The 26,955-nt window shown below is 38.0% G+C and overlaps 1 protein-coding gene and 1 non-coding gene across 3 annotated transcripts; one reads left to right on the top strand and one right to left on the bottom strand.

The window, feature by feature from the left end:
* Positions 1 to 1,254: 1,254 nt before the first annotated feature.
* LOC124165869 lies at positions 1,255 to 26,952 on the top strand. 2 transcript variants are annotated; one of them, XM_046543404.1, is made up of 13 exons: positions 1,255 to 1,430; positions 10,125 to 10,375; positions 12,163 to 12,455; positions 13,218 to 13,836; positions 14,375 to 14,659; positions 16,646 to 16,782; positions 20,157 to 20,876; positions 23,265 to 23,715; positions 23,832 to 23,949; positions 24,153 to 24,335; positions 25,088 to 25,211; positions 25,950 to 26,081; positions 26,475 to 26,952. In XM_046543404.1, exons 2-13 carry the CDS (start codon positions 10,126 to 10,128, stop codon positions 26,634 to 26,636), a joined length of 3,474 nt encoding a protein of 1,157 aa, XP_046399360.1. In that variant the 5' UTR covers positions 1,255 to 1,430; position 10,125; the 3' UTR covers positions 26,637 to 26,952. The 2 variants fall into 2 exon arrangements, with proteins under 2 accessions (XP_046399360.1, XP_046399362.1); XM_046543406.1 differs by lacking the exon at positions 20,157 to 20,876.
* Positions 16,279 to 16,350, bottom strand: Trnag-ucc. The gene has a single exon. It is a non-coding gene; the product is annotated as a tRNA-Gly (tRNA).
* Positions 26,953 to 26,955: the final 3 nt, after the last annotated feature.

The raw sequence follows: 26,955 nt of genomic DNA, 5'->3' as shown, positions 1-26,955 counted from the left end.
AGCCGCACTTTTAATAGAAGGCTTTTGTTAAAAGCATTTTTGAAGGCACTTTTTGAAAAAATAGGTTCTATTAGTTGCCAGTGAGTAAGCACAACTACCTGATAAAGAAATCATCAATTTAGACCCAACTTTGTAGAGTATACATCATACGTGTAAAATGTAGGAATTAAATGAAAGATATAATCAGATTACATGCGTCATAATGCAGCATGCACCATTTTATGAAAAACTAGGATCACAATTAGCTCAATTTCGCACTTCTATGTCAATATCGGTGCAATTTTCTAAATCATACATTATTTTTACAGAAAGGTTTTTTTTGTGTGATTCCGTATATTCTCCGTTAATACTGCACATACAGTGATAAATAAGGTATCATTTTCAACGTTTAATCACCGGCCCCTGACGAAAAATACAATCTCAATCTCAAGTTTCACTATTTATCCATTAATTTGACTTAAAAGTTTCCACTTTTCCATCTCGATTTCTTGCTTGAAGTACATCAAATCTACACATCCGTTTACTCTGAATTTCAAAAAAAGGTTTAAAAACCTGTTAAATACAGAAATAAAACTAAGAAACATTACATAAGCCGGCAAAAATATAAAAATTAAAATACAAGTGTTACTGCGAAATTTTCGCTCGGGTTACCTAGTTTTAAATATTTTATTAATTTAAAGTACATTGTTTTATTCGCGATTGTAGAGAAAATATTTCACTTATTCCATCTTAAAATGATGTATTCACAAAATTGGGAAGATTAAATAGAAACTCCTCCGGTAAACCTCAGCGAAAATGAATAATATGGATATATCACAGTTTCATCCGACGAGAAATCCTGGGATCCTCTTCTAAAGTCTAATAGCAAGGCAGATAACTTTCCTATTTCGAATTTTCTCACTTTATTACACACGCTGATACTCGGTATAGACACACAACGTGGAGATTCCAAAATTAGACCCATCACGATGGCCGTGATAAAAAAGTCGTGGAATATGTTGAAAGCATTTTTTCTCCATGGGATGAGAGAGAGAAAGAGTGAGACAATGCATCCGTCTCTGTTAGCGTGGGCCAGGTGAGAGATTTTTTCCCAACCAGAAGGCCGAGCAGGGACTAAAGGGGTATCAAGGGAACTGTTGAATCCGGGGGAGAGGTTGAGGAGAAGTTCCGTGGAGGGCGGGGGAAGATGCCTTCTCCTCAAGACGGACGCCCGTGGTATAAAAGCTGAGCCAAGACGGGAGAAAGCTCAGAGTTAGTCCAAGTGTCTCGGACTTGCAAGGTGCATACTTTAACAAGATATATCCAGTCGGAGAAGAGAAAGGGAGGAGTATACTTATATATAGGGAGTCGTCCACTCGGCCAGCATCAAGTTTCGGACCGCCAGCAAACAGACCGGACGGAAAAGGATAGCGGGAAGGCATCGAAGCGAGGTGAGTACGATTTCCTCAGGAGTGGAGAGGAAAAAACTATCATCCACGTGTTGTTATCGACGTTAAATCGTGAGGAACTTGGTGCCCGGAGAAAGGAATTATATGTTAGGGTGATCGAGATGGTTCGAGTGGTTTTCAAACCAAGGCATGTGAGGATGAGTCGCGAAAAAAAGTGTTTTGGTGTGTTGGTGAGTCGGCAAACTCCCGACGAAAGTGCTGACACTGAGTTCGAGAGCCTGAATTTTGTGTCAAGAAGTTGTATAAATCCAATTCAACCGGTCTCTTTATGTTTACGTATTGCTGGTTTAAAACTTGACGCTATCGTCCACAAATTTTCAGAGTGCGGTAAGCACAGCTTTGTCAAAATTTGCCCCCAACTGATATTTGAAACTTATTTCCCCGAAAGTTTCTCGAATGTATTTTTTTTCAAATTTGAGATAGACCAAAATATTGAAAAGGGCCAACTCTATACAGTTTGAAAATTGAAAGGCAATAATTTAAATTTTAAAACGGTAATAAGTCACTAAAAAAAGACAAAATACGGCCGGTCGAGATGGTTTGATGCGTCTTCTCAAGTCGGGGATCACTAACATCATCCAGTGGGTGTGGGACTAATTAATTCGCTAGTTTCATTCGAATCCGATGTTATTCGAAAACATTTAAAGCTAGCTGAAGCCCATGCAACGAACGAAAAATCCACCCGCTCTTAACAGGCTTAATAAAATTAAAGGGTTATTATTTAAGTCATTTTTTTAATACTGTTATTTTTATTATTTCATAATTTTGTTATTCACGTTATAAAATTCAAGCCATTTGCCAAAAAACAACTAAACTTACGGTGGTTTCAGGGGAATATAAAATTAAGATATTTTGCGCAGAAAAAATGAGAGAAAATGACAAGATTTTAATGTCAAGATTTTTTTTCAACTATTACAAAAATATTTCTCCTCTCACGATAAAGGTAAATCTTTCTCGCGATGATTCCCTCGGATAAAATTTACATAAATAGTGATTAAAATAACGCAATTGAATTTTCTCAATAAATGACATTTTTGCGCTCCGTAAAAATTCTTGCCGTGAAAGTTGATTTCATAGCTTTTAATTCCAATAATTACGAAAAGAATTTATTTTTTTCAATAAGTGCTTTAGTATTGGCTATTTTGTGATATCATTATGTTGGTGTAATTATAAAACTCAAAGCCAGATTTTTTTTTATTCCTAGAGCTCAGAGAATACCTACTTCATCGAAAGGTACTTTCGCCATCTGATTTTGAACAATAATTTGGAAATAAACAGCGCCCACGTTAAGGGCGACGGCTGAAATGAGCACCTCCCCATTGGTAAACATAAAGCTTTTCTTTTTTCCCCGAGAAATGTTTGGGGGCAGCGTGGGAGAACTAGTATTTGATATATAAGGAATATTTCGAAAGTAATGCTCACTCAATCCTTTGCGTTGGCTCGACTCAAAGTAAACACCTAAAGGGTTTTCTAAGGAAAGTCATATGATTCCTCATACCATTCTGGCATAGTTATGAAGGAAATCAAGACTTCAATCATTAAATTCACTCCTCCCATTCCTCATGAATCAAAAATTTCATTTACAATCATTTTCACACTTTACTTCAGAGGCTTTACAAACGGGAAAAGAGAGAGTTCTCCAGGCTGACGCACATTTCTACTTCTCGCGCCCAGCACCGATACGATTGTTAACACCCTAGCTTATAAAAAATGGGGCAGCTATTGTTCTCCATATGCACGTGTCATTGAGCCAAGAAAATCCATAAGGAAAGCAATTTATTTTAAATGAGCTCTACATATTCCAGGCATGGTGCCAAGAATGTCGTAATCCGCAAATTTTTGCTTGAACATTAGAATAATCAAACTTAATAATAAAAAATATGTGTTATATCCCTCTTGATAAGTGACAATGTAGGAAAATATTTTGTAGTATAAACTGCAAAACATATAAGAGAAATCATCATAATTACTACTCATCATAAAATTATCCTCCAAAATTCTCACCATTTTACAAAACATCCCGTTGGGGTTTATTTCCATACACAGCGTAAAAGATTCCCGACCATTCGTCCCTACGACTGGATTATTCAAACATCGAAGATCTGTTGATGAGTTCTTCTCGGGTTCTCAGCCAGGTTAATTCTGTCGTATAAGCCGACGTTTAGAGAGACGACTTGTCTCCTAATCTTCAAAGCCGTGCTACTCTTTGAAAGTCCAATTTCACACAATTTGAGCGTGAAATTGGACTTTCAAAAAGTAGCGCGGCTTTGAAGATGGGAGACAGGTCGTCTCTCGAAACGTCGGCTTATGCGACAGAATTAACGTGGCTTAACCCGAGAAGAATCCATCAATAGTATTCACCAGGAGAAATTAAAATCGTTTATCGAAGATCTATGATGAATTAGGGTAGAATTCCTGATTTTTTTCTATCGCACACTCTTCGTTGTTCAGCTTCATAAAAAAACATTAATAAAACCCAGAAATAATCTTCATATACATGAAGATATATTTTCCGTCGCCTCAGTGATCGCAGTCTTATTTTCTCATTTAATGGGAAAAGTAAATTTCCCTGCTCTAATTTTGTAGCGCATTAAATGTTTAATAATTAAGTAAAGCGTAATTGTTGGAACACATAATATTTCTATGTTATTTACTAATTGATTTTGATTTCTATTTCACATTTCTCGTGTTCCTCTTCTTGAAACTGATAACCACATCAAGTCACGTAGATATTCAAATGTCAACGCGTCATCCTCAAATCCACTGCATCTTACTGCATAGAGCCATTGTTCAATTTCTCCTCTCGGGAGAGTTCAACGAACTACTGGTGCGAAACGAGTAGCGGTGAATACAGTTTATGCCGTCCCCGACCCTCACAAGCACCAATAAAATAACTAAAAGAAAGGGAGAGATCGGAACCATCACGACACGACAGACGGTAGATTATTTTCAATGTCATGATCTTTCTCAATGCTACAACTTCATCAAGATTCGAGATTTGTTTGCATGTTGTCAAATATGAGCATAATAATTCCTCATAATTTTCCTGAAGCCCGGGGCTATTTTTTAATCTACCATTCACATTTCTTTGATCTTAAAATTTTCCGGTAAGCTGAATGTTTTCAATCACCAGAAAAATGTCGTTATTATATAGCTACATAATTTTTCCATATTTTGCATATTTTTAAAAATCTAGTAGAACCCCTTTCCGATCATGAACACGCACTAAACTCTAGGTAGGGTGACTCGCACTTCTTAAGTAAAAAATATGGCGCATCTATATTTATCAATATCAGCGCAAATAAGCGTTTGAAAAGTGTAAATTTTGATTCATTCAACGAATTTCGCCAAATAAATTTGAATAAACCATTTCCATCGAGCCCATGCTCTCTTCGATTAAAAGGTTAGAGTAGAAATCGTCCCGTTAGAATTTCATTTCTAAGGAATCATAAGAATAAATCATTTTTTAAAAGCAGATTGAGACTCAGGAATGTCCCAGTACTCTCCACCATACTTTCGTATGGTAACTATTAGGATGATAGGTAAATTTGGTCTGTGTAATGAATGGCCTTGTGTAATAAACATCGGTATGTCGAGTATGATTAACTGAAGATCATACGCCTCACTCTGACCTACTGTACCGCCCATCGAACGGCACGTATCGCTTGTTACAAGCATCCTTTCACTTTCTAGCACGACAGCTAACTTGAGATTTGTCAACGGCTTCCGGAGCGCATTGCAATGGCATGAGGTGAAGACAATGTGAAATCAAGCCAAAATTATCGAGGAGAAAGTCTCACGCTTGAATCTAGCGACTTGAATATAAACCCTTGAGACATCATGGTTAGAGCTCACGAAACTCTCCGATTTCAATCGCAACATAGCACTTAGAAATGATCTTTAAACCACCTTATCCAAGACTTCAGAGACATCATTTGAAAGATAAATTAGATCAAATAATTCTAAGGCGTTTCCATCTTGACGGGGCGATGGGTCACCTAAAAACGTAAGGTAGTAGACGGAGTTCACTCAAAATAACTATAATATAAAAATACCATTGATAGTTCCAATTGATATTAGATTGTTACATTATATTTTATATATCAAGACAGCCATATTTTCGGTATTTGAACCTATACCAAAATTCAACTGAAGAAAGCGAGATATGGAGGCCCATCCAAAAAAATATACGATTTTCTCGATCATGACCTCGTAAAAATAGAACACACGGTAACGCAAATACTATGACGGAAAAAGTAATTTAGCGTTAAAAAGGAAACTTTCAATTGCTGCCCTTAAAATGCACTCGATATTTAAGAATTTTTTTTAGGATTGAAAGTTTCATATAGAGGAAACGTTAGGTATACATCGGAGGGCACTGGAAAATTACTAGCTTTCTCCACGAAGGGGGAAGTAAAAAAAAATACCGATCATGGCAGCATGAATTTTTCACAAGCCCACACCAAAGGACTCAGTAGATTTAATTTGTATGACCTCCTTAATTCCATGAGTAACCTAAACTTTCGGAAAGTGAGCGCGATAGCAAGAATTATGAATGGGCCATAAAATGTCTCCAACAGAAAATGAAGCGACTAGGATCGATCTCCCTGTTCTCTCCGAGAAATGAAGGTATCACCCTCCAATTGGGCCATTTATTCACGAAACGGGTAACTCGGGATCGGAAGAGATCGAGGAGAAACTCATTCCGCGGAAAAGGTGTGACGCTTTCAAATGATACCTACGCTTTTTCAAAACCATCGGCGCCAGATGACGAGGCCACGGCCATATTTCTCGGAGCGCGTTCTCGAGAGGCGATCCTAATTATTTTTAAGGCCGCGAGGAAATGCTCACTTTCACCCATTCCTCGCGCCCGAAGAAATTGAAAACAAAAGTGACACAAACGATGATCGGAGACGCGTAAAAGGGTATGAACACGCTTCATCGTTCCAATCAGAATCAGGGAGGATGAAGGTGTCCTAATTAAAGACCCGGGTGGAATAACAGCGTGGAGTAGCCCATAATGAAATAATGAGCTACAGTATAGCTTTTAGACGAAAAAAGATTATATTCAAACCCTTTTGAGAAATTAAATGTAAAGCATTTAATTATGATGCCTAGAAAAAAAGGTGAATGGTTTCTCCATGTTTCGACCTACAGGAGTATCAGATGAAACCTTCTGAAAAATGAAATTTATTGGAGGATGGTTCATGAGAGTAGATTAAAGAAGTCGAGGCCAAACACTATAAAAGCATTAGATGACTTAAGCTCCTCTTTTCAATTCTGCTACAGGCAGTGGCAGATCTATGGGGGAGGCCCCCCCCCCTTGGGTATCCAATTTACACTAGATAGAATGGTAATTTTTTCCGTCCCCCACTTCTGCTGGAATTTTAACCCCCACTCACCCCCCCCCCCCTTGTCCCTATCCTGAATCCGCCACTGGCTACAGGCCTGTGTGATAACACTTGCTAAATTTAATTTCAACCTTTCGATTCGTAACGTTAATCTCTTAAATCTCTGATGGGGATGTTTATAAAATTTAAATTAGCGAGTAAAATCTTGTGGATAGTTATTGACTTTAATTGTTCAGTACACCAAGATTCGTCACAATTAATATCAGTATAAGTTTAATTGACTAATACCAGTAAAATCAGAGCATGCTGGAACGTTTTACGGACACATAAATTAGGTATAGTTGGGCATACGCCCCAGTTACCATCCCTCTGCCCGTTTTTTTTACGGGTTCGTTAAGAAGATTACTCTTCCATACACCACTATCATCGCTTCCATATGGCCAGAGGAATTGTAATTAGGAATACCCACTGCGAGTCCATCCGTAGCAACCTAAGGAGCAGATCGAATTCAACGCCACGGAAGAATTTTCTACGGCTTTCATCGCTGACTGAACCTCGGCTGCGCACTATACTCCGGGAGAAAATCCTTACATTACGTGGGCCGAGCGAGAGGGAGAGAGAGGTTGAGAAAAGAGAGTAGAATTTCTTGCGTTACGGACCATTTAAGTCACACGCCGGCGGGGGCGGGTCGCTGTTATTGAAATTTCAACCGGGGCCACTCGCGAATTTCGGAGTGAAAACGTTTGCAGAGCCCCCGCGAGATATCGCCTCACAACTTTCCCTGTCGTTCCTGATACGTAGGGATAAGTGGGCGTCAGATACCCTCATTTCCATCCGAAAAACGCAGACGGCAACTACGTCCCACGGAATGGCCTATGTTCTGGAGAAGGGCAGAGCGTAGGTAAATAAATGTAAAAGCGGAAGAGAGTGTCCCTTGACGAGCAATCTCACGCTAAGTACTTCCTAGTCTCAAACCCGTGGGACGTCCACTCTTTTACTATGCAAAATGGGCAACTGAGTTCTTGTTCGTGAGTACGAGACGTTTCTTTCTCTCGTAAATCATGGGACGACTCCGACACCAGACCCTCTTGTCACCCCGTGACTCACTTAAAAAAAAAGAAAAGAGAGGGAAAACGATCCGCCGAAACAAGTCATGCAGGAAATCGTCCATTAAAATCCTTCCGTGTAATAAATATGGAAGAAGCGCCATGTATTTAGTGACAGCATATTACCGAGAATAATACTAATTTTTCACACAGTATCAGCTTCAAAATTAGGAATAATTACTAAAATTTAAGAGCGGAGAATATTCAGCTGAAATCCAAGTTTGAGTTGAACAGGCGCACATGGTCAAGTCGATTCGATGACAAGGAATCCACTATTTCTCACACAATTTTAAAGTAATCATGGTTACATTAGTGTAATATTTTATTTTAAGATTTATTAAAGGTAAAAGTACATACAGTAAACACTAGGCTAACCGAAAGAAATCAAAAAAAGCATAATACTGTATATTAATCTGAAGAACAGAATAATATTTTTTTAACCAATCTCGACTACACGCGGCAATCAATTACACATCGCTTTCTTGCCCATCATGATGACTCTTCTTGTTTTACATTAATACCTGTCATCCTTAAAACCTTCCTAATGCTCTCAAACCCTTATTTCCTTACGGGATATGAAAATATATGACTTCAGGCTAAAATTACAATGACAAGCATAAAGAATCTTGACTTTGAAGCCCCTTTGAAGGTTTCCGATTGGAATGATAATAAAACAATAGACAATAACAAAGCGCTAAGACACATTTTCGTGAGAAAGGTCACTGAAACTGTCACATTTCCCGAGAAACGACGGAAACGAAGCTAAACAAAAACAAGAAAGTAGTCCAGCCCGAGGAAAAGTGTAAACGGAAACTGAATAGATCGCGCCATGCTAATGATATGGACAAGATAGGGAAATGAAGTAAAAAGGCGGGAAGGAGGGATAGTTCTTTTCGTTTGTGGGCGGTAGAAAGTGACATCGATGCGAGACCGCTGTTGTTGTGTGCAGTGTGGGCGTACAGCAGGAGAATGAAGCACGACCCGCCCCGGCGTCTTAAGGGGCATCGCCCCACTGACCTATTTTCTCACTCCATCGCACTCCATCGCTCGCCGTCCTTTCGGAAACAGCTTTCACGGTCAGGATGGCGACAGCACTGTCTGACGCGGATGAAGGGCGAAATCCCTCCGCGATGGGTGAAGCGTACCGCGGAAATGCATTCAGTGCTGATGAAAAACAGAAAGCAAGTTCTGCTCAGAGCCATCCATTAGTCCCAGCGACAACCAAGAAGACCAGTCGATGTTAATGAACTTTCACGGAAATAAATTCCCTCCCTTACTCCACGTTTTGTGTATCAAACGCTGCGCAAATTGGAAAATGTACCAATAATGGTACTTTTTAATGGTACTTTTTGAAAAATAGGCATCGCCTTTGTTACAATATTGACTTTTGCCCTGCTCTAGGAGAAAGGAACGCAATTTCAATTTCTTAAATAATAAATAAATCTCACTATCAGAACGAACTCGCGCAAGACGTTGTAACGAATGAGTGATAAAATTTAATGGCGGCTTATATCTAATAATTATAGGATTGACCTCATGAGTTGATTGATTTCTCAAAAACATAAGCCTCTGTTCGCTTCTCAACCGAAGTTCACTATTTTTCCATATAAATTTAATGAAATCCAGTGATAATTGATTTTGCATATGCTAAACGTTGCGAATTAATAAGAAGACGTCCTGTATATGATAATTAGGTGAAGGAATCTTGGTATTTGGTATCGCAAACATACAGTATTTTGTAAAGTTTTAAGATCTGCTAACGGTAGACTACATTAGAGGTTTGAAAGAGCGAATTTTATTCAGTGATTACCCGACCATGTTTTGCTTGTTTTACTCATTCGTCAACAAAAAAATTATTTGATTTAACGTACAATTAGTGATCAAATCAGTACCAGGGGACAGATTTTTGTACCTTAATTTCATGTGTATTTTTAGTACTGAATCGTTACGCTGCCAATGTAAGTGCATACATCTGATGAAAGGAAATAAGTTTTTTAAGGTAATAAAATTTCCTGTAGAAAATAAAAATTTTAAGGTAGATGGATAGAATTAATTGAGTTCATAATGAGTGATATATATATAACTATTCGCCAAAAATCCCCAGCAATTTTTTTTACTCTACTGATTAGTCCACTCTAAAGTAATCTAGCAATAACTTTTAATACATGTAACGACCAGTTTGAAACGAGTGTTCATCGAATATTTCCTTTCCTTTGCAGGATGCGTTTAATATTCACCGCCTGTTGCGCCCTGGCGCTACTGGTGGCCACGACTTCCTTCGTAGCCGCTGAAGACACGGAGAAGAAGGGAGACTCGTGGTCATGGGGAGGCAAGAGCAAGGACGAGGACAAGAAGGCCGTGGCCGAGGAAGAAGATAGCGCCCCAGCAGGTGTGGAGGGCGATGCACAGGGCAGGTCCATCGGCGGATTCGGACCCAGCGCCGCCGCCGGGGGCTCCTTCTCATCCTCCAGTAAGTGCGACCCCTTCCACCATGAATTCATTCGATGGGTTTATTCAGGGTGGAGAAAATTTATGTCATGATATTTTAACCCTGGATACTTCATGCTAGTAAAAAAAAAAACAAAATTACCGGTGATGCTTAAGCCAAAAAAGCACCATTTTCAAATAGATACTTCGAGCTTAGCGCTTCTATTGGCCGCGAATTTGCCTTGTTGCCGGATGCCTAGGATTCATCGCGATCTCCGGCAGACAAAGCGTTCTAAGTCATGAGTTATCCAGAGCATCTGGCAACAGGGAAAACTTGCGGGCAATAGAAGCACTCGCCTCAAAGTTTCTGCTGTTTAAAAATAGTGCGTTTTCGACCTTAACATCATAAGTAATTAAGGTTCCTTCTAGCATCATCTATCTAAGGTTAATTTTTCGTGACACAATTTTTCTTCGCCCTACGATAGGTATCTCAAATACTAACTTGGGTCAACAGCCAAAAAAATTGCGTTATGATTGGCCGCTAGTTTGCCCTGGTATCGAATGCACTACTACTTAGAGGAGTCAACCGCTTATATAGAGCACCCTCTTTCCAATAAAATCCATTGTTCATATTCATGTCCTCCACCTTGTCCCTTTCGTGTAGTGAAAGCGGTGCAACGAACGAAACCCGTCGGAAAAAAATATTACGAACGATATTTCCCCGAAGTCGATCCTCGCGTAGCCAACCAAAACCGGTCCCTGCCGGCACATTTCAAGCTCAAAATTGATGGGCAGAATAAAAAAGAAAAAAAGACCGGCTGGCTCGCGATTTCTCTTTCGGCACACCACATTATGAAAAAATATGGCAAAAAATATCGTTAAGTGATTATTATTTGATAACATAATAATATTATTTTATATTTATAGCCTGGCTAGGATGTTTTTTTTTTCAGGTCAATGCATCTCCAATTCTATTTTTTTGTTACGAAATGTTTCAATCGTGAGCGCTATATTCCATCATGACTAAGTTCATTCACACTCTTATATATTTACATCGAGGTCTCCCGCCTCCTGCTACAGGCGGATCCAGACATAAATTTGGGGGAGGACTTCCTAAGAGCACTTACAGTACGCCGCAGAACGCATACCTAGACTTCGGTGCCAATGAGGTCTTCTGAATAACAATTTTGTGTTAATTTAGCGTCTGTTTGCTGATAGAAGGTCTCTAACTAATAGTAAATCCAGCGCGTCATATATTGATCATAGTGAAAAATTAATTTCTCGAATCCGTGGGAAATTAAATATCCAGCTTCTCTTTCACAGTGGTTCAATTTACATGCATACATTTGGGGGGTTTCGAGGAGGTGTTACGTTTCATTGTTTTCTTGAGGCGGGGATAGTAGTAGCCCAGTGGGTGTAGCATTCCCATAGAGAGGAACTGGCCCCTATTTGTTGAATGAGTTATATTCCCATACACGTGGCTGAATCTGCGGAAAGGCTGTGCGTGCCTTCGCCTACCTAAAGCAACAGTTGGATTGATTGACTGACAATGAATGAGTATCACTAATAGAGACATTTAGAAGTGTCATACTATAAGAACATGAAAAGGATTATAGAAAGAAAGGGAACACGATCATGGATAGAATATGATGTTCCTTATTCCCATTGGAAAAATTAAAATTATGTGCGAAAGTCACGTTCAAAATCTACCAAACATTTTCGGGAGGATGGACTCCTGGTTGTCCACGCTCGCTACGGTCACGCAAAGGAGACACAAATTTTGCAGAGTATTTCTCGGAATGTAAATACGTACCTTTTCTGTTTGAACAGGTGTGTTTGTCGCGGCGTCACCCGACGTAGAGCAGCGGGAGAAGGGCAAATACAGTCCGCAGACCTTCCCGCAGCAGACGTACGGCGACGCAGCACCCGTAGCCCAGGGATCCGAGGACGAAGACCCAGAGGTTGTGAAGGAGATATTGGGCGCAGGCCGTGAAGGCAGGGCGCTTGACGGATTCCAGGAGGTATACGAAGACCCAACAGTGAGACAGGCCATCGCCTCTGGGGACGAGGCCCAAGCCAGACAGCACATCAGGAACAAACTATGCGCCCTTGGACTGATGGCCGTGAGTACTATGCAAATTACGTATGCCAGGGGCGAATATAAGGGGGGCAGATTCCTCCTTTCCCCCATACTACTGCAATCCTAGAAACTGGTATACTGAAAACCTCCATTTATCCCCATCCCAAGCCAGTTTTTTTGCCTCCCTGAGGCTCGCATTTCCAGTATCCTTCTTTATCTATCCTAGATACTTGTCCCTTGGTCTCCCTTCAGGGAGTATTCCATAAAAGTTTGCTTCCTACGTAACTTCTTTGTCTCATAACTTGGCCAATTAACCGGACCATTTGGGGCATATCAAAAACATATCAATCTATTCCTTTAATCTTCAGAACTTGGTATTTACTCTCACTGTCCCAATTCTTAAATTAACCCCTTACATTGCTATGAAATGGTTAATTTACCAAGAACCCGAACAAAAGTTCAGTTCATACAAATAAATCAGCTAGATCAGTCCCCCTTCATCCCCAAAAATTGAGGGAATATAGTTATCTACCGCACGCAACGAAGAGCTATCATAGTTCATCCAATGAATCTAGTAGTAATATCGTAATTCCTTCTTTTTGTAGGTTCACATTTATTTTAAATTTACAGTGTCAGCGTGTCCTTTCCTTGATTATTTAAAACCATAACTTACAGAAAACTTGCCTTCTCCTCCTAAAAATGTTTCATATAAGCCACTGGTGTACATTAAAAGTGGAGAAAAGACCCATTCTTATATTTTCAAATTATTGGTTTAATAAATCCTCATTCTTTTCGTTTAACCCAGTGTGAGTTGGACGGCAAGCACCACCTGACTCCACAGGACGTAATCTACGCCCAACCAGTCCACATAAAGCCCGTGGGTCGCCCCATTCCGGCCGTACCAGTCGCAGGCCCTACCACTCACCACCGTCCACCTGGCCCCGTTTACGGCGGGCCACCTCCCTTCATCCCAGGAGCATCTTACGGAGGCCCTGGACCACGACCACCCTTCTCCTCTCGTCCCCCATTCGTTAAACCAGACCTGCCACCACCCCCACCGCCCTTCGCCACCGCCGGCTTCGGCCCTTACCGCAGCGAGAAGCAGAACTACGAACCCGAATACCCGTTCGAAGCGCCGGCCAAGGGATACGCTGGTGGCTTCGACTACCTCTCCGGAAGCGCGGGAAGTGCTGGTGTAGCGGGCGGTGCCCTCAGTGGCGTGGCTCCGGCAACAGTTGGTGGTGTGGTACAGCATGTCCATCACCATCACTACCACACGGACGGCGGTGTCGCCGGGGTTGGGGGAGGAATCGGAGGTCTGCCGCACGCCCCAGAGCCAGCACCCGTTTACGAGGGACCATACGCCCCCAATTCCGATTTCTTCAAAAAGGATTTCGACCTGAAGGCAGGCAGTGGTTCCAGCAGTGAGTATCATCACTGATTTACGGTCTAAATCTTACGTAAAGTGACAGAAAATTAAAATTCATTGATTAAAGTTTAAATATTAACAAAGTTTTAACACATTAATTGATTACAGTTTAAACGTTTCTATTAAATTGTCAATTTACCGGAACCGAAATAGAACTTTAATGCATACAAATAAATCAATTAGATCAGCCACCCCTTCATCCCCACGAATTGAGGAAAATTTGCCTTGCTGGGAAAGTTTTAAATCTTTCGTCAATCAGAACCTTCATCCGAAGTAAGTTAATATACGATTCCTGTGTATGAAACCAACGGATTTTGAAACGCAATTATGGAATTTTCCCCACAAATTCGCTCATGTCATGAATCTCAGTTGTACCTCAAATTTCACACGAAAATTATTGAGGCCCTTTGATAGAATTTTCTTTTTGCGTAGAGGATTGTATTAATTCTACCCCAGTATAAAAGTCAGTTTAAAATGTCTTCACAGACTTACAGAAAAACTCAGTACAGGAAAAATATCTTTTATACTTCCAGGTAACGGCTTATTCTCACCCACTAAGACTACATCGGGATCCTCCTACGCAGGTGGTTTCAGTTCCTATCAGCAGCAGCAAGCTTTCCAGTCCTCCCAGAGGGAAGATCGTCGCTACCAGGACAACTGCGTCTGTGTCGCAAGGCACCTGTGCCCTGCCGGAGAGTCCCTTGGAAGCCGAAAGGAGTCGGACGCGGGTGGCAATGCTTACGGTATTGACCCGAGGAACAATCACAGAGGAAAGGAATTGACAATCGAGGCAATCACCGAAGAAGACGCCGTCACAGGTTAGATGATCCATCTTTACACCTAAATATTTATTTGTCTTCGCTGAACCCTCACTATGTACCTTGAGGGATGTAATTTGCATGAAAGGTCTTGTTAGCTAACAAACTCGGATAATTTGTGGGGCGTATATTTTTTTCATGCTATGAGCTAAAATTGTCGATCAAGTGGAATTAAATCAATAAGAGCACAAAATCATCATAGCTGTATAACTATAGAAAATATGGCTGTATTTCTAAGGAATTTACAATCGAGGAAATCACAGATGAAGATGCTGTCACATGTTAGATGACACATCTTAACACCTAAATCTTTATTTAACCTCATTGAGGTCTCATTCTGTAGTTTGGGTGATCTATGGAGGATGTGATTTGCATCATAGGTCATGTAACCCAGGGGCGCAGCTAGGAATTAAGGCAGGGGGGTTTAGGTGCAACTAATACCGGGGTGTGTGGGGGTATGGAATACCCACCAGGATAAACGGTAGGTGCGAGATTAATAAATTGCGGAATTTTAAGATAAATGGTTCAAAATGGTGATTTTACGGCTTTCTGAGGGATATTTTATTAATCCTTACACTATTCTATTAGTGATATCAATCCAATTACGCACAATGGATTAAACTTAAAATTTCTCTGAGCTCTGGGGGGGGGGGGGGTTTATCCCCCAAGCCCCCCTCGTTGCGCCATTGATGTAACCTAAAAACTACTGATCGAGTAAGATGATAAAACTCGAGTAATTTAATATCTTTTCTTCATTCTGCTAGCTAAAATGTTTGACCAAGTAGGGTGATTGTGAGTAAAAAAAATCACCATAGGAAATACAGCCTAAGCAGCGGAGAACCGCATGCCAAAACAGAGGGTGGTATAAGTGGGGCGGCATTTTCGCACTTCACTAGCCGTCTTCGGAAGAACTTGAAGTAAGATCGTTCCGTCTTCAAAAATGCTTTTAGCCTTTCCCATCTAATTTTTGTGAAATCGTTTTCATAATTTGGGAGTTACTAAATGATTTTTGGGATAACAATGCAAACTCCTTTATATCACCCTGCATTTCAGTCTCGGTGATAGGGAGAAGTAAAGTGAAAAAAATATATGGGGAATAACATGTGTAGGGAAATTTTCAGAAAATACTATTAAATAATAATGATAATTAAATATCGACTTATCTGGGCAATGGAGAATTTTTCAAAAAATATTACCATAAAAATATACACTATGTCTTCTGCCTTTTAGCGAAATTTACAACTTTTACAAAATTTACAATACACTATATCTGAAATTTATAACCCTACATATGAATCGAATTTCTTACAAAAAATCATGTCACCCGGTTTGTAATATCCACACATGATTCATGAAGTACGATCATTTGGATAAAAATATGATATTTTTACACCACCGGGATTAGTTTGGTACTAAACTCGGCGATAAGTTCTCAGACAGCTGTAAGATAATGCAACTAACATCAGACGTTTGTGACACATATGACAATAACTAATGATCCTTAATTTTAATTTAAAGTAATGAATTTTTAAAAATGGAAAAAAGTGTGATGTACGTGCATTTTCAAAAGAGAGTAACAGTATCGAAATTTCCGAAAAGATAAGGAGGTGAAAAAAAAGTGCGTCGGCCGGGAATCGAACCCGGATCAACTGCTTGGAAGGCAACTATGCTGACCATTACACCACCGACGCCCTTGAAGTTAAACGAGTCCCAAACATAATATATTCTTTCTAAGTCAAAATGCTATGATTGTTATTTCCCCGTTGGATTATTCAAGATATTAGGTTATCACTATCGCATTGTTAAGAGTTATTCCGTCTATCGAGTAGTTCCAATCCTCGAAAGGAGTACCGGACAGCGAAGATTGCAATGACCGACTTTCCGAAGGAATCTACACTAGAATATTTGATGTTGAAGCGTCATAACAAACTACCGTTCCCCTCCTGATAATATAAGTAATATAAATAATACTTTTTATTATTACAGGTTTTAATAGCACGTTTGCTATTAAGAGGCAGGTGGAAGAGGACGAAAACACAGGATCGAAACTTGATATGACGGAAGAGAAGGACAAAACAAGAAGGAGGAGAGATGCACCTGAGAATGAAGATGACGCTCAGCCGGTAAGAAATACCTTTCACCTCAAAATATATTAATATTCATGATAATATTGCCCATTACAAATAATAAAATTGACATATTCTTCCAGTATCGCATGCCGTTACTCAAATGTTTCACTGAATTTCTAATGGCGGGAGTTTAAAAATGAGTCCACGCAGTCCATCTTATGAAATTAGAATAAAATGTTTCAGAGGGCAAAAAATTATATTTTCACCGGCAAATATCTTATAAAGTCACTAAATTATAAATAAATAAAAATAAAATCCTGCATTCATAGCATTATTAATATAATATCCTCAGATGCTGTATACTTTTTTCCTTCCATAATATGCTGCCTTATTTTGACATGAGAACTGTAGTAAAAATGATCGGTGAAGGACTTTTTTGAGATGCAAAAGGAGTCAATATGGACTCGAAAATATCGTTCTTTCCACAAATACTCTCAAAAGCATAATTTTACTCCTCTTTCCATCAGTGATACATTTGGAGTTGATAAATCGCTAAAACAATTTTCTCTGCATGCCATGGTTAAGGTCCTCTAATATGCCAGCATGATTTTGGTTTAAGATTTTTTTTAAAACAAAATAATCTGCATAGATTTATAGAGATAAAATAACACTAACTCTGTGGTAAGAGCAAATTATAATATGGTGTTCACTTTCTAGACGTAACCATCAATACTATCGGTACTAATTACACAATCTGATTCCATTTTATTTTAACGACCACCTTATAATTATTTTTAACCACACTCTTGTCCCTTTATGGTGGACGGACGTATATTTTCAATCACTAATTTTCGTTTTTCATCAGTAGTATCACCCTGACTAAAGACATGACTAGTTAAGATGGCATATGGCTTGAAATTCAGTTGCAGTTTAGTGAAATGGCCTTATTACTAAAGTATGTGTTTACTTTGGCAAAAAAGTACTCATGAAAATATGTTCACTCTCATATATAAAGTTTCCTCCATCTTCAGCCTCACTGACATGCTGCTAAAACTACCTGAGACAAACTATTTTTGGACGCACACAGAAAAATATCACCATTAACAGACATTCAATATTGTTCCCACTATCAAAAATACTAATCAGAACTTATACTTTTTTAAACAACGTTAATGTGTTAATAAAAACACTTAAAAGACATATTAGTTGATCGGCTACCAATCAGACTAATTTATGAACTATGCTTCAAAAAATCTTTCAACAGATATAAAATTGTATTTGTCACCCAAAAAATACACAACTTCCATGAAGCAGTTTGATATTTCTCAAATGCAATATAGAATTCTCATTTGCTACTTCAGTATATGATAGGAATTCAACATAAGTGTCAAGCCTTTTCTCAAGAGTCCTAAAGTAATTTCAAGTCTCTAATAATATCATCATAAATACTCAAAATTTGATGAATGATTCATGGTAAAGAGGTGTGCTATGTTTGTTCACTGATTACACCAAGGAAAATTTTTTTCACACCATACATACAGTTGATTATAAAAACTGAGACGGAAGAATCATTTTCTCATCATGATAAGTGTCTAAGGGAGAAAGAGGTGTATAAAAAAGATTCACAATCTCATGCATTTAGAGGATAAAAGTTATTTTATGAAAGCATTTGAATTTGCATAGAATTATCAAGATTATAAAAGAAGATTAGATATATTGAGATTATGGATGATGCGACGGACCTAATACCGGATAGTATTATGCTGTGAAAAGTCTTAAAGAAGATGGAGTACATGTCAGTCATCATCATCATTTTATCAATAAGTTATCGAAAAAAAACGGTATTAACTTCAAATTCACAGTCTCCTGCCCTCTGAGTGAGGAATGCATCATGGATATCAACAATTCTCAACCAGTAACTACAACGAACTAAGAGAATAGACCAAAATGTCATAATTTTTTATCCAAGTTGGTGCAGCCACCTGGGGAATAATGAGTTGACAATTACAAGCTCACAGGTTTTCTAAATAAATTTTTCTTTATCATAATTTTTTCTTTCATTTTAGTGAGACAGATAATAACGTGTAAATATCCTTTAGTTTTCATTGTGAAGGACCTAAAGTTGACAGCATTTCATAGTGATTGACAGCAAATCTTGACCTCATATTTAACCTGAAATCCAGCTTGCCGAATTTTATATATATTCTCAGACAAATTTGTTCATTCCATTCCAACATTATGAATTTCATCAAATGCATTGACATATTTATTAAATTTATTGATTAATCATATGATTAAATATAGAGAAATAATTTTTCAAGGTAAAATGGTAAACCGGAAGTTATTGGTGCCTAAATCGAAGGTATTAGAGGGGAGTATGCACTGGGAATAAAGAATGGTTCTTGGGCTAATAATGTACAAAGTTCGGCCAGATTATATTTCTATTAGAATTTACCCATTAGAATAGCAGCAAATTTTTATCTATAATTGTGAGGTTAATAATTACTTGAATAGTGTTCTACTTCTAATTGCACGGCATATATGGGGGAATGAGCAGCTTTAACATGTTAATTGGAAATGGGTTCATTCTTGCGAGGGTTTTTTCATCCTTTAGAATGCATTTTAGGCTTTTTAAGAAAAAAGTTGAAAGTCAATGCCATTTTCTTTTTTTTCAATTTATTCAACTCATTGATTTTCATAGTTTGGAATGGAATTTACAGCAAAGTTCTGATAATCTCATGATGAAAATGATAAATTTAATATTATAATTGAAGTTAAGGATTGGTATCTATCAACTACCTAAAATGAGCATGGGATTAAATTAAGACTTTGAGATATTCTGTGTATAAAAATCTATGGTTCAAAATTTTAATTTTTCAAATAAATAAATTAGAAAATGATCATTAATAACATAATTCAAAGCATGCACATCTATAAAAACGTTTCCATTCAGCACCATTTATTGAGCATTAGAAAGCAAATAGTGGGTCTTATATTCACAATGAAAACTTTTAGTATCACATATATTTCTCTACTTGAGTTTTGGCCAAATGAATAGTCAAATTTTTTCTCGGCCAATGTTCCAGAAAATATAATGCAATATTCAGGGCTTCAAAATTTGAAATAAAATGGTCATCTTAGCAATAAATAAAGGATTTCACGTTGCTCAAAGGTTCGTGTTTGTTTTTCCATTATTTGTAAATTATATTTGAATTTCATAGCATCTGATAACAATAAGTTTTCAGAAACATTGGCAGAGAAATAAATCTACCATTAATTTTGACCAGAACTTCTAGAGAGATATATATGTAATATATGAAGCGATCAGGAGTTATATTATAATTGAAAATTTTTAAGCAATCTTATCATTCACCTGCGAGCAGTCCAGTAATGTCAAACTCTACCCCAATTCTTTCTGGTGGCCACAGCGCCTCTTCGGACTTGGCGACAACTTAGGCTCAAGAGTCAAGCCAACATTTGGCGTTTCATTTGGTCTACCTTACACGGGTGCCGGCTATCCTCTGAATCCTTTTGGAGGCAACCCTGCCATCAATCCATATCCAGGAGCACTGCCTACCGGAGGGCTGAACCTAGGTCCAGTTAGCGTCAGCCCACTTGTCTCTGTGCAGGTCACCCGTGATGGCCTAGGGGAGAAAGTGATAAAGCCGTTGGTGAATCTTCACGTGACGCCCAACCCTAGTCTCATTCACAAATTGAAAGGGTTTATCGGCGGATACGGAGGTGGTTATGGAGGTGGTTATGGAGGTGGTTATGGAGGTGGTTATGGACATGGTGGGTATAGGCCCTACCCTCCTCCACCTCCACCCCATCCACCTCACTTCCATCGTCCCTCTCCTTACCAGTATCATTCCCACCATCATGTTCACAAATACCCACATGATTATTACGAAGGAGGTTATGAGGAGGGGCCACATGGATATCCTCCTTACGGAAAATATGGATATGAGGATGATATCTACGACGATGATGACTACTACCGCAGCGGCAAAGGCTTGAAAGTCGCAAAGTCGGATGGAGCGAGTTCGGCAAACAGCAATTCAGGATTCAAATTTCCAAAGGATAGAAGTTTCAGGACCAAGAGAGAATCTGATTTAGACGAAAGCGATCTGAATGGGGCAGCAGATGCGGTGAGCATGGAAATCCTCATTTTACTCAAATTTTTACGGATTGCACCTCTCTGAATTCACACAAAGTATTGAAATTCTAATAGAAATTGATACAAGTGACAACACGAAGGATGTTGATATTAGGAGCACTGACCTACTCAAGTAGGAAATTTCTCGCTAAAATTTAATTTTAACTATTAATTCACCTGCCCCAACCCACAATTTTGCAGTGCACATGACACATCCAGTATTGGTTCCCCTCTTCATTAATTTTTGTCAAAGCACCTAACTTTAATTTACACAATGAAAAACATTAAAATTTAAATGGCCAAGACTTTACATGTAGACATTAAAAAAATTTACAAGGTATCTCAAACGAATATTTTGATAAATTATGTCTGTGAAAAAAGTTTACATGGTACAAATAAGGTTTAAAAAAATTTAAATCATCATAAAATAACAGGTGCAGCAATGGATGACTCTCACAATGAATTACGTAACACTTTAGCGTCTTATGCATGTATCATGACCATTTTTTAAAAGCAAAAATGTAGAGATATGCAGCAGCATCATGACTGAGGACATAACATGTGTTACCACCATGGAACAATGGACCACAATAAGGTTCGACATTAAGCCAATGAGGTAGGTGACTGGGAATAACCTGACACTGGAAAAAATAAGGTAATTCTTGACTTTTTTCACAAACAAATGACTAAAATATGCTTTCATCAAACTTGATCCAGAGGATGCAGTTTATGGCTAATAAGACACAAATCTAGCTCTTATTCATTTCATGGTAATGGGTATAATCTATGGATATGTATTCCTATTTACCATTACAATACTAACCCGTATGGCTATCTTACATTATCACAAATTTTGTTTTACTCACTTCATGCTCGCTTCTTTTCCTTTCATGGGACTATGTTCCCAAGAGTGCGTCTCCTTCGTAAACTGCTTCCCTTCCATCCCTTGTACGTAGCCAAAAAACTTTCCTCTCAAAGCTTTAATAGCCTGGTATGAGATGTTTTATTTATTTCTCTTGTAAAACAGATGGTTGAGAAAGCATAGAAGAGCAATTAGTATTCTTTGAGCAATTAGTAATTACGTTTGATAGAATGTTGATTTGATTAAAAAGTACTAGAGTAACCAGCTTCAAAAAAGTATATATACATCAAATTTTTAATGTCTACATTGAATCATATCTCCACAGTGGCCAGCATTTTGATATCAGATCCTGAAATCCTCCTCAATGACGTGATTTCAATGTCTCAGATAGTTACCTATGTAAGATGTCAAAAGGTCGGCCATTTTGGAGGTCCTGACCTCATGTAGAGTTTTAAAAGGAAATTTATTAGAAGGACTTCATTTCAAGTGTATTGCATAATATCTGTGGACTAGTTTTTTTTCTATTTTCTCAATAACTTCCTCATGAAAACAACACAATTGTAAATATTGATTATAAAAAGATGAGTTTGAACTACATATTAAATATAATTTTATAGAATATTTCCATTTTCAACTAAAACCTTGAGCTTATTTTATACTTAGGAGGCAGAATTGACTACTTTTCCGTTACCTATTTCTTTAAATTGAAAGAGACATTTGACTTAAACATTGACATTAAACAAATGTGGCTTCATCATTCTCTCCTTAGTACTTCACAAATATGCACAGAAAATATATTAGCTAACTGAAAATAATTACCTTCAGGAAATTGTCTCATAAAGCTATCAAATGGTGCTAAATGTCAATATTAATGTAATCAACTGGGAAGTAAAGCCAATTGGGAGAGCCTGCTTTCATCAATTTTCTAAGCTTAAGATCAATTCCTTGGTTTTCTTCTACTTAGTGGGGAAGGGTACAATCTTCTTTTGGCCTCTGTAGTACATATATAGCATGCTCATTCAGTTCTGGTTTCTTTATTCCTTTCCTCTCATTTTGGGCCCTGATCACTGAGGAGTTAATTTAAAATTATATCCAAATTAATTCATATAAAACCCATTAAGTACATATTTTCATTGAATTTTTCACGACTTAACCTCAATCAGGGTATAATTTCGATAAACTTGGTCCATGACCCTTAAAATGTTCAAGAAAGAAGCAATTGGGCATAAGAGTCCATCGCAAAACTGCCTCAAATTAGAAAATTATCTTTTTCCTCAAACTCAAAATTATGTTTATTGCTTTAAGTGCAGTCTAAATATTTTACATTCACAACCAATTCTAAAATTGCATTCACAATCCTTGAAAATTTAATAGAAGCACAAAATATGGTTTTTAATGTCTCAGGGATTTATTGACCTTATCATTTATGTTATGGCCTACTGGCATGTTTTGGACCAATCTTCTGAAGTTCATTTTTCCAACATTTTAATTTTACCTGCAATATTTTTTTGCTAATAGAGACAAAGCTACTACAACCAATTCCTTAATGGAAGGGGTCAGTGTGCAGCTCATCAGGTATGCTGCCGCCGACCAGTTGGAAGTGCAGGAGGTGTTAACAAATTTGGTCCAAATGGAGTCAGCAATGGAGTAATCAACAACTATGGTGTCAATGGGCCAGGCATCAATGGGGTTGGCATTAATGGGGTTGGCATCAACGGAGTTGGAATCAACGGAGCTGGAATCAACGGAGTTGGAATAAACGGAGCTGGAATCAACGGAGCTGGAATCAATGGAGCTGGAATCAATGGAGGAGGAATTTATGCCAGCAATTATCAAGCTGGCATTGTCAATGGTGTCAATAACCTCGGTATCAATGCAGCTCGACAGGGTGTGTGCGGAAAACGCAATACCCACGGCATTAATGGGCGCATCAAGAATCCAGTCTATGTTGATGGTGATTCTGAATTTGGTGAGTGAAAATCAGCCAATGAGCAATTCTTTTACTTGAGGAAAAATAGCCTTGTTGAACCCTTAAAAATTATGAAAAACATTTCTTGATAACAATTGTTCTCTTGTTCACTGCAGGTGAATACCCATGGCAGGCAGCTATCTTGAAGAAAGATGTCCAGGAAAGTGTTTATGTCTGTGGAGGGACTTTGATTGATGCATATCATGTTCTGACAGCAGCACATTGTGTGAAAGGGTAAGGATAAATGATAATTTATAACTTTGAATTATACCACATCCATTAATGCAAACAAAAAATATACAAAGCTTGATGTTCAGCTATGTATTAAAATTGCCAACCTATACTCAAAACTATTTGACTGTCAGATAAAAATATAATATTTCCTGAGTAAAAAAAATACATAGTTTATAATAATTTTGTTTCCTTCAAATTTTCAGATATGGTCCTCACGATCTCAGAGTTCGGTTGGGAGAATGGGATGTAAATCATGATGTAGAATTTTACCCTCATGAAGAAAGTGATGTGACCAGATTGACAGTGCATCCTGAGTTTTATGCAGGCACCCTGTACAATGACCTTGCTATATTACGTCTTCAAAGACCCGTGGATTTTGCTAGAAGGTGAGGAGAGTCTCAAATATAGCTCATCCCTAATAATGGAAATCACAGTGCATGCAAAACAAAAATCACAATTTCCCAAATTTATCAAGGCCATATTCCAATGAGACATGTGAATTTTGGCTTTTAATAATGAACTTAAGCAGTGGCATAACTATGGGGGGGAATGAGGGGGATAGATCCCCCAAAGCCTCAGAGAAAAAAATTACTATAAAACTATTGCCTAGTTTTGATGTATAATAACTGCATCTACATAAAGTTAAATTTAAAGTACCAAAATGATGTAAAATGTATTTCCAGGCATGCCATTCTTCAAAAATTTTCTCGGACCCCGATTGCTTGGGGGGAGAGGTCATCCCCCAGGCCCCTCATCCCCCCCCAAGGCATATTCCTAGTTACGCTACTGAACTTAAGAATGAATCATTTTGAGTATTCCTAAGGGACTCCTTGCAATTGCTTAATATGTTTGCTTCATTAATCCGACTTCACTCAGTCAAAACAAAATAACTAATGCCACTTCCTATTGTTATGGCTTGAAGCACGTACTAAGTATAATGTAAGACATCTGCTTTCATTTTACGTGCTTGCGTGGTGACTCCATTACATTTGCATGATTGGAAGCATCAGATGTCACGAGTACATGAAGCAAGGGGGACCTTGGGCATATACGCGATATGCTGAGGGGTTCTCAGTTACAAAATTTGGGAAATCCCTTAATTGAATATCATCTAAAGTATATTGATTTACTCTTACAGCCCACACATTAGCCCCGCCTGTATGCCTGATCGTTACCGGGATTATAGTGGTGCACGTTGCTGGACAACAGGATGGGGTAAAGATGCCTTTGGAGATTTTGGAAAGTACCAGAATATCTTAAAGGTAATTGAGAAAGTGCGTGATGTTTATCTTTAAAACATATGGATCCTTTTGATGCAGGACTTTAAGCCCAAATATTTCAATAAAATAATCCAAGCCAGATATTGGATTATCTTCTGTGGAAGTAATGTACTTTCTGGTGAATCTATTTCTCTATTTTTTGAAACTTTACAAAGATTTAATTTTTCCATGATTACGTTATGTATGTACATTTTGGTAAAGTACATACGGCAATACTTCTTCTCTTCCAAATACAAGTCTCTTGTTATTCTTCCTATTTATTTTCATATTATATACCTGAAACACATTTTCAATTTCCCCAGAGAGGCTCCAATGCCCACAAAAAAAGTAGCATTGTGGGGGACATCGTTCCGAGTGACTTTTTAAACCTGCCTATAAAGGAACTCACCCTCAATTTCATCATAATCTTTGACATCAATCAAAATGACCATGAATTAGGGATGATATTTTAATGAAGTACTACATACCATCAGGCCTACTCAATGAATTACATATGTACCTAATATATTTTCATGTAGCACTAGCAATATATTATGAAGAGCATCACAATCATTAACATTTCATTACTTGGCATTAAAAAGTGATAATTAATTGATAACTGAAGTATGTTTTCATTACCTTTATCATTTACCAAGAAAATTATGGTCTCTACTTCTCTCATTTACCACTCTCTCTTGGTATATTACTCCTCACACTTGATGATTTTGTTTGTCTTTGAAGGAGGTAGAGGTTCCTGTAGTGCCACAACATACTTGTCAATCACAGCTTCAACAAACCCGCTTAGGATATGAATTCAAGCTCCACCCTGGATTCATCTGTGCTGGCGGTGAGGAAGGAAAGGATGCTTGTAAGGTAAGAAAATGATCAACCTCTCCTAAACTTCAATCCTCTACGCTCTTTGATTGACAAATAGAGTGAAAATATTAGGACTACAGTAAATTTGCAACTTATAAATACCACAAAAAGAATAGCCTTATTCAGGATTGTTTAAATTTTTATTTGCTATTAATGCAATGATCCTTTTCAAGTAGTTAAAATCTGCATGATTCAGTACTTCCTAGTCAGCTTATCCCCATTACAAACATCAAAAATCAAATTAATCCTAAATATCAAAATTTATTTAAATTAGCTAAGAATAACATAGAAAGCATGTTAAATAATGAAAAGCAAATTTGGAGGAAACTAGGCTTTATCTATTTTCTAGTCAAAACTGCCATTAAAATAAACTTTATTTCTTTTGTACAGGGTGATGGTGGTGGCCCCATGGTTTGTGAACAGGGAGGTTCGTGGCAGTTGGTTGGTGTTGTTTCATGGGGAATTGGATGTGGCCAATATGGTGTTCCAGGAGTGTATGTTAAGGTTGCCCATTACCTTGACTGGATAAGACAAATCACTGGACAACCATAAAAACTAGCTTCTAGTCATAACACTTTTCTGACAACCAATGTTGATTCCACCAAAAATGAATATTTTTAGGATAAAATATTAAGGAGACTATGGAATTGTAGGATAGTCATGGCAACTTGTCTAATTTTTCATCCCCATCATGCTCAAACAACCGAAAATAAATATTGACAGTTTGTAATATTTTGCAATCAGTCAATTTACATCCGTCCTTTGAAAATCATTCGATCTCATTTAGTATGTAGAACATGATGCTTTAATGCATGAGTCATGGACATCTATATTCTGTAAATAGCCACTCACATCACATTATTCTGTACCC

Source organism: Ischnura elegans, chromosome 9, assembly GCF_921293095.1.
Source record: "Ischnura elegans chromosome 9, ioIscEleg1.1, whole genome shotgun sequence".
Lineage (NCBI taxonomy): Eukaryota > Metazoa > Arthropoda > Insecta > Odonata > Coenagrionidae > Ischnura > Ischnura elegans.
This window is presented reverse-complemented; position numbering and strand designations above follow the sequence as displayed.